The 7,592-nt window shown below is 36.7% G+C and overlaps 1 protein-coding gene across 1 annotated transcript in view; it reads right to left on the bottom strand.

Annotated features, from left to right (window-relative positions):
• The window catches only part of CDKAL1 (CDK5 regulatory subunit associated protein 1-like 1), a 622,071-nt gene that overhangs the window by 443,737 nt on the left and 170,742 nt on the right, over window positions 1-7,592 (bottom strand). The window contains exon 6 of the mRNA XM_010848824.1: window positions 4,610-4,706. Within this exon, the coding sequence (XP_010847126.1) occupies window positions 4,610-4,706 (97 nt within the window). The remainder of the gene's footprint in view (window positions 1-4,609; window positions 4,707-7,592) is intronic.

Here is a 7,592-nt window from a genome sequence, read left to right as displayed (position 1 = left end):
GACAAGGCTAATGAGTCAACACCAAGCCGAGTTCAGATGCAAGTCTTTGTTTACTAGCACAAAAAACTACACAAAATGTATAGTTCTGTAAGCCTGCTTTCATGTAACAGAATAAAAACCAACCTTCTTAATAAATGTCATGGCTATCAATAATGACTACTCTAGGAATTGAGGAATACCACCACCTCAGGAAGAGCTCAAGTAAATAAATACTATTTCAGCTGTCTATTTCTAACAGAACTCCCAGCTGATGGACACAAAGTGTATTTGCATCTGACCCTTACAAACAAATTCCCACCTCATCAATCTCCCTGTTGCCTAGGGACCCATTCCACCAAATGCTCCAGGAGGCTGAAGATATCCTGGGCTCAAACCAGATTTCTCTCCCCAAGAACTGGAATGTAAGCTCTATGGGGACAAGGATCTTTTTTATAAACCACTGCATCCCTCACACCTGGAACAGTAGCTAGCACTTAGTAGGTACTCGGTAAGTACTAGCTGAATAGAAGAAAGAATAATGTGGCAACCCTGGGACTTAAAGTCTGGCTTTCTGAGCTCTGATGTCTGCTATTCTTTCCTGCTACCAAACTTTAAAAGAGAACATCCTTTCTGGCTGACTAATTTAAAAGCAACTTTCCTGCCAAAAAATGAACAAAGTGAAGAAAAATAGCATTCAATAGAGCAGTCACACAATCTTGGAACTACCTACAGCTAGCCACAGAGTTAATGTATACAATTAAGAGCAAGGATTGAAAAAAAAAAAAAAAAAACGTAGCATTGCATGAAAACTAATTGCAAGGTGAATAGTTAACTATAAATATTTGTCCAAAGAGAAATAACAGTTTTCACAGTAAGGTAAAATGTTTTAAGATCCCTTAAAAATGGAAAAGATCTTGATTCTGCACAGATTACCTATAAATTTATTTTTATAAATTTATATTCTACAAATAAACTTCATTTAATCACATTAGGGAAAGAGGTTTGCTTAAAAAAAAGATCTTTTTATCCAACATATATATGTTTTCAAATCTGTCCTTTGTCTTCTCCTACTATAAGGAAAAACCAGGATGAGAGAAGTCTAAAGATTACTGCCACCGAAGCCAGTACTTCTGGACCCAGAGGTTGATAGGTATTACCTCTGGTTTTGATATTCTGTTACCCTCTTTCTCTATCCCACCACACAGATAATATTAACCACAACTGGATTCAGAAAGTATTAAGAGATGATATTATAAAGCCCAGGCGTCAAATCACCAATTACTATGTGCCCCCACCACACTGCCATCTCTGATTATGGAAAAAAATTAAATGTCCTATTTCTAAAGGCTGATATGGGTGGAAGTTAGCATGTCAAAACAGTAACAAATATCATTCTTCCTTAGTAAACATCTTCTTAAATGCTTACTCCAGGAGCACTTGCAAACATGGGCAGTATGTCTTTTTAATCCCAGGGTTGCAATAAGTTCCTTGCTCACGATCTAAAGCTTTTTATTTCAATCGCTCGGTCAACAGAGCAGACCACCCTCCCTGTACTGAGGGGCAACAAAGACAAATCTTAGCAGGAGGTGGAAGCACAGGCCATAGTTACAGCTAGTCTTCCTTCCATCCCTACTGATGCCTCCATCATAGAAACACTATGAGGGAAATACTGAGATTGGAATAACAGTTTTCACACAGTCTGTAAATCAACTGTTTGATACAATTCTAAATATCCTCCTAAAAATAGTTTCCCAAATAATTGAATGTAAACATCTTCATATTGTTTTACACTCCAGAATTCTTTTGTGTAAGCCAATATAATTTGTTTCTTTACTTGACTAGAACTCACTGTATTTCAGAAGGTTTTTGATTTTGTAGCAGTTCAACAATTCTATTCAGAAACTACTGTTGTTGCTGCTTAGTCACTAAGTTGTAGCTGACTCTATGTGGCCCTGTGGACTGTAGCCTGCCAGGCTCCTCTGTCTATGGGATTTTCCAGGCAAGAATATGGAGCAGGTTGCTATCTTCTTCTCCAGGAATCTTCCTCATCCAGGGATCAAACCAGTGTCTCCTGCTTGGTAGGCAGATTCTTTACCACTGAGCCATCAGGGAAGCCCTATACAGAAACGGATCTCTCCAAATGCCAATTATAAATGACACTGGTTTCCTTCTCCAGTTTTGTTTTTAAGATTTCAGTTCTACTGGACACAGTTTTTATACCTAGTTATGACAGATGTCATATAGCTGCCACATATACAAATGCTGTGTAAAGGATGTTGACAGAGAACAATCTTATACTTTAGTAATATTACTAAAGATATAATTATATTACAACTCTGAAATGTTGTTATTGATACAGCAATTCTACTTTTGGAAACTTTTCACAATATGCTGATCTTCAGATAGAAAGCCCTTGATTAACATTATTGTATTATGTATATTCCCTAAAAATTGGAAAACTACTTATATCCAACAATTAAGAACAATTAAGTAACTTGTGGTATATCCTTCAGTAGAATATTAACACAGGACTTAAAATGGTTAAAGAGTTCATGGAATAAAATCTCATGGAACAGCAGGGACACGAAATAGTTTTGACATTGCAATTAAGTAAAATATGCAGAGGTTAAAAAAAGTCTGAAGAGAATGAAAGTGAAAGTGTTAGTCGCTCAGTCATGTCTGACTCTATGCAACCCCAAGGACTGTAGCCCACCAGTTCCTCTATCCATGGAATTCTCCAGGCAAGAATACTAGAGTGAGTAGTCATTCCCTTCTCCAGGGGATCTTCCCGACCCAGAGATTGAACCCAGGTCTCCCACACTGCAGACATATTCTTTACCGTCTGAGCCATTAGGGAAGCCCCTGAAGAGAATAAGCAAAGTTATAAGTATTGTGTTAGGGTGACAGGATCATGAATTTTCTTTCTATTCACTTTCTTCAAACGTATTATTTCTCCAATTATAAAGAAACTAAATAAATCTAAAGAATTTAAAAGGTAATAAAATGAGACAAGGAGACAGAATACAAAGCATGCTAGGTTAAACGGGGAAAATTTTTTACTGCCACGTCCTTGAGTTACACCATCTCTGAAAATCATCTCCCGTATCACCAGCACTGGCATCCTCTCTTACAACATCTTGAGAATCTCCCCAAGATCCTCACATACACTGAACTCTTCACAACACACAGTAGAGTTCTGGGGAATGTTCCTATAATGCACACAGGGAGCAGGCTTCTGCCATACTATAGAAATTCTACTATTCTGGGAACGTAATTCCTTGAGATAAACTCAAAAATGAATTCCAAGCTTTTACCACACTTTGTCTCTAAAACAGCATTCTAACTAGTTTTCTATTTTCCTAACACAGCAGGATCATGTTTATGGAGAAAGTTAGTTTGACATGAAAAGATAACTCTGGAGTCCATATTCAGTTCATTCCTTAAACCAAGAGAAATCAAAATGTAAACAGACAAGTGGTAAAAACAAACTAAAGTTCCCAAACATTCAGGTTCTGTTTGTTTAACAGGAGAATGTTTGTTCAAAGATTATTAAATTTGCCAGTGGGGTAAGGACTTCACAGTGGAAAACAAGTTCATTACACTGAGAATACAGTATAAGAACCTATCAACAACAGTACATGAAAAAAGAAAAAAAAATCCAGTGAGTCCAATCCAGATGGCGATTTTATATATAGTCTTTTCTATGAACATGTAATATTTTTATATATTTTTTAAACTATGAAACCTCTTTAAAAGATCATCAATGGTGGAAAGGATGAAGCACCAACATTTGGTCAACAAATACCATCCAAATGCTACCTCTGGGCATGTGTGAACAGTGATGGCCACAAAGATAGTAGGTCATCGTCTCCCGACTTGAGAGAGCTTACTGCCCAACAGGGAAAGGAGCACACCAACAGTAAAAGTACAACGGGAAAACTTCTTTCATTCAGTCACCAAACACTTTCCGAAAGACTTTCTACTATATCTCTGGCACCGTGGGAAAGGCTGGAGAAACACGGTCAGAGTTTTAGAAAAAGACAGAAAAGCTGTTGGCATGGAGCTAGTAATTCAAAAAGAGAGGTGGGCTATATTCAAAACATCATACAAGTTAACTGCAAACTTACAATTCTGTGAAATGCTGAGAGAGTAAATGAAAGGTAACTAAATAATAAGGAAAGGGAAACCGAGAGACAGGACTGTCGAGGCTGGCACAGAGCAGTCAGCATAGACCGAGACAGCGTAATGGTGAAGCCAAGATTCGGGGGACAACTATGACGGAAGTGGGACATTCCAAAAGACGCATCTATTTACTATGATACACGAGAGACACTCCTGAAGGCAGACATAGACCAGGTTATAATTAACGAAGTTAAATTCCATACCATGGTTTTTATTGTGTGTGTGTGTGTGTGTGTGTGTGTGTGTTTTAATGAGAGAACCTAGAACATGTTTCCATGCTAGGTTCAAATGTTACAAAGACATAACAAAATTTTCACAGCAATAGGGAAAGTGTGTGAAGGACATCCAGAAGTGTAACCAAGCTTGTAAATAACCTGGAAACAGAAAATAAGGGGCTATGACAAGTTTTAACAGTGTGGGACTATATTCCCATCAGGCGCAAGCTTACCCCGATGATGCTCAGCCCTTTGAGGTAATCCTGACGAGGCTGGGCTTGAGGAACACAGCCAGCAAGCACTATTTTCTTGTTCTCCTCTTGAGCTTTTCTAAAAGATAGAAGAGAAAGTAGTGTTAATTCTTTTCCTCACAAGTGTACCCTGGGAAACCGATGTTAGTGGACATAAGTTCCCTAGAACTCAACAAGCCCATCTAGCACAAAACAGGATTTTCTTACAGCTGCTTCAAGAAAGTACATTATAATATGACTTCTGAACTAGGCGTCTATTTATCACACCATAAAGGACACTATGGCAGTTCAATCTGGTAAGGTCATTCATTACCGCCTCATTCTAAAAGAAAAAAATTTTACTTACATAGAATTCTCAAGGATATAAATCATTCTTGAAAGCCACATTTTCCAGACAGACATTAGCCATTCAAATAAGTTATATTTATTTTAAATATTAATGAAAATGTTCCTAAAACATACTATATGATTTCCGAGTCTTTTTGTCTAGTATAAAAGTAAAATATACGTTTAAAAAGTTGAACAGGAAAGAAACAGAAGGTATAATATCCCCCTCTCTTTGGAGAATTCACACAGCTCCTCACTTCTGTTCCTCAGAGATGTCTACAAGTTATGGATTATTTATGCTTATGTCTAGACAATCCCTCTCAATGCAGGTATGATGTGTAAATAGACCTGTGTTCACTATAAATACACAAAGATGAAACAATACTTCAATACTTTATTTTATAACTTCCATCCAATACACTTTGTTTATCATTTGTGTCTTTACCTAAAGATTAGCCACATCCCTTTTTTTGTATTCTACTTTTCTTAATAGAAGTACATTTGATATTACAGTTGACAGTACAGTACAATATTATATAAGTTACAGGTACACAACATAGTGATTCAGTTTTTAAAGGTTATACTCCACTTACAGATATTATAAAGTATTGGCTATATTCCTCATGTTGTATATCTTCATAACTTACTTATTTTATACCTAAATTTGTACCTCTTAATCCCTTATCCTGATCTTCCTTCTTCCCACTGGTAACCACTAGTTTGTTTTCACTGTGAGTCTATCATTTTTTGTTAAATTCACTTGCTTTTTTATATTTTAGATTCCACATATAAGTGGTATCATATGGTACTTGTCTTCCTCTGTCTCATTTCATCAAGCACAATGCCCTCCAAATCCATTCCTGTTGTTGCAAATGGCACAATTCTGTTCTTTTTTATAGCTGAATAATATTCCATTGTGTATATAGTGAATATATACCACATCTTCTCTATCTATTTATCTGTTGATGGACACTTAGGTTGCTTCCTAATCTTCACAATTGTAAATAATATTGCTAAGAACATTGGGGATGCATGTATTTTTTTGAATTAGTATTTACATATCCTGGATATACACCCAGGAGTGGAATCTCATCCTTTTTAAACCTAACAGTATAGGTATACTATAGCTTAACTAATCTTGTCCTGAGAGGCATTTAGGGTATTTCCAATTTTTCACTATTACAAATTATTTTACAATAAACACGCATACAGATATGTGCATACATATACATGCACAAACACATGTGGATGGATAGATAAGATAATCTTTGAATATTTGAGCAAGTATTCCTGGATTATAAAAACCTAGGTGTGAAAGCTATGCCAAGTTCTCTATTTCCCTAACATAAATTCTAAGAAGTGGAAATGCTGCTTCAAAGGTATGTATGTCTGGTTATTGTATTAGGCATTTCTTTACTTAGGAGGAAGTTGGGACATATTTGATGTAAGTGAGGGTTAGGGTGTCAGTCATTTGTCTGGGCACGCGAGCATTCGGCAAACACTGATGCTCTGCTAGAAGACGGTGGAAAACCTGGAAACTATCCATATTCTTTGCTTATTTTACATTAAAATTGTAAATCTTCAATTCTTTTTCAAGTATGTGGTTTTTGGACCTGTGATACTCTGTATATTTTTTTCACAGGTTGCTCGGTTACGGGTGATTTATACACCCAAATGTGCTTCTGACTGCCCTCTCCAGGCAATGCATAGGGTTCTGAAACCAACAGAGAAAGCTAAGGGAATCAGCAGCCCCGTTTCCAGACGTGGAAACTTTAGGCTACACACTATGAAGCAAAAAGTCTCAATAGCTGGCACACCTTGTTTCTGTCAACTTTCTCAAGTGTACAAATTCAGAACTGAAAGCCTAAAAAAGTAGGGGGGGTGGTGGGGAGTGGATTAACAGAGCCAGCTATGTGTGACCAACAGCCAACACCAAAACCTGCTGGGAAGTGTGCAGAGAATGATTAAGTGAATGAACAGGCAGAGGACAAAATACTAGTTTATCAGCACCTATAAGCATTTCACTTCCATAACTTCTTAAAATACTCTGGTATAACTTATCCACTTGGAATCATGAAAAAACTTGTTAACAGAATCAAGGAAATGTGACTGTGGTAAATTGCTTAACATAACCAAGAGAATTACTGCCTGGCTCTGCCACTTAGTTTTACTTAAAAAAAAAAAAAATTCAGTACCAAGCACATCATTACACACAAACAGCTTTCTTGCAGTAAATGTGACATATGAAATACCTTATCAAACAAACAAACAAACAATCAATACATTGTAACAAAATTCTTTACATTAATAACACATACAATGGAATAATATTTGGTTTCTTCAAAAATTTGAGCTATGCACCTAGATTCACTGCCAAATGTGCAAGGATCTGATAGGTCACCAAAATTAAACCCACCCCCAAAAAAGCTGGCTTCCAATAATGTGATTCAATTACTTAATTATTAAGTACATCTAATAAAGTTATGAACAACCTAGATAGCATATTCAAAAGCAGAGACATTACTTTGCCAACAAAGGTCCATCTAGTCAAGGCTATGGTTTTTCCAGTGGTCATGTATGGATGTGAGAGTTGGACTGTGAAGAAAGCTGAGTGCTGAAGAATTGATGCTTTTGAACT

Source organism: Bison bison, unplaced genomic scaffold (genome assembly GCF_000754665.1).
Source record: "Bison bison bison isolate TAMUID 2011002044 unplaced genomic scaffold, Bison_UMD1.0 scf7180017864274, whole genome shotgun sequence".
NCBI classification, from domain to species: domain Eukaryota; kingdom Metazoa; phylum Chordata; class Mammalia; order Artiodactyla; family Bovidae; genus Bison; species Bison bison.
This window is presented reverse-complemented; position numbering and strand designations above follow the sequence as displayed.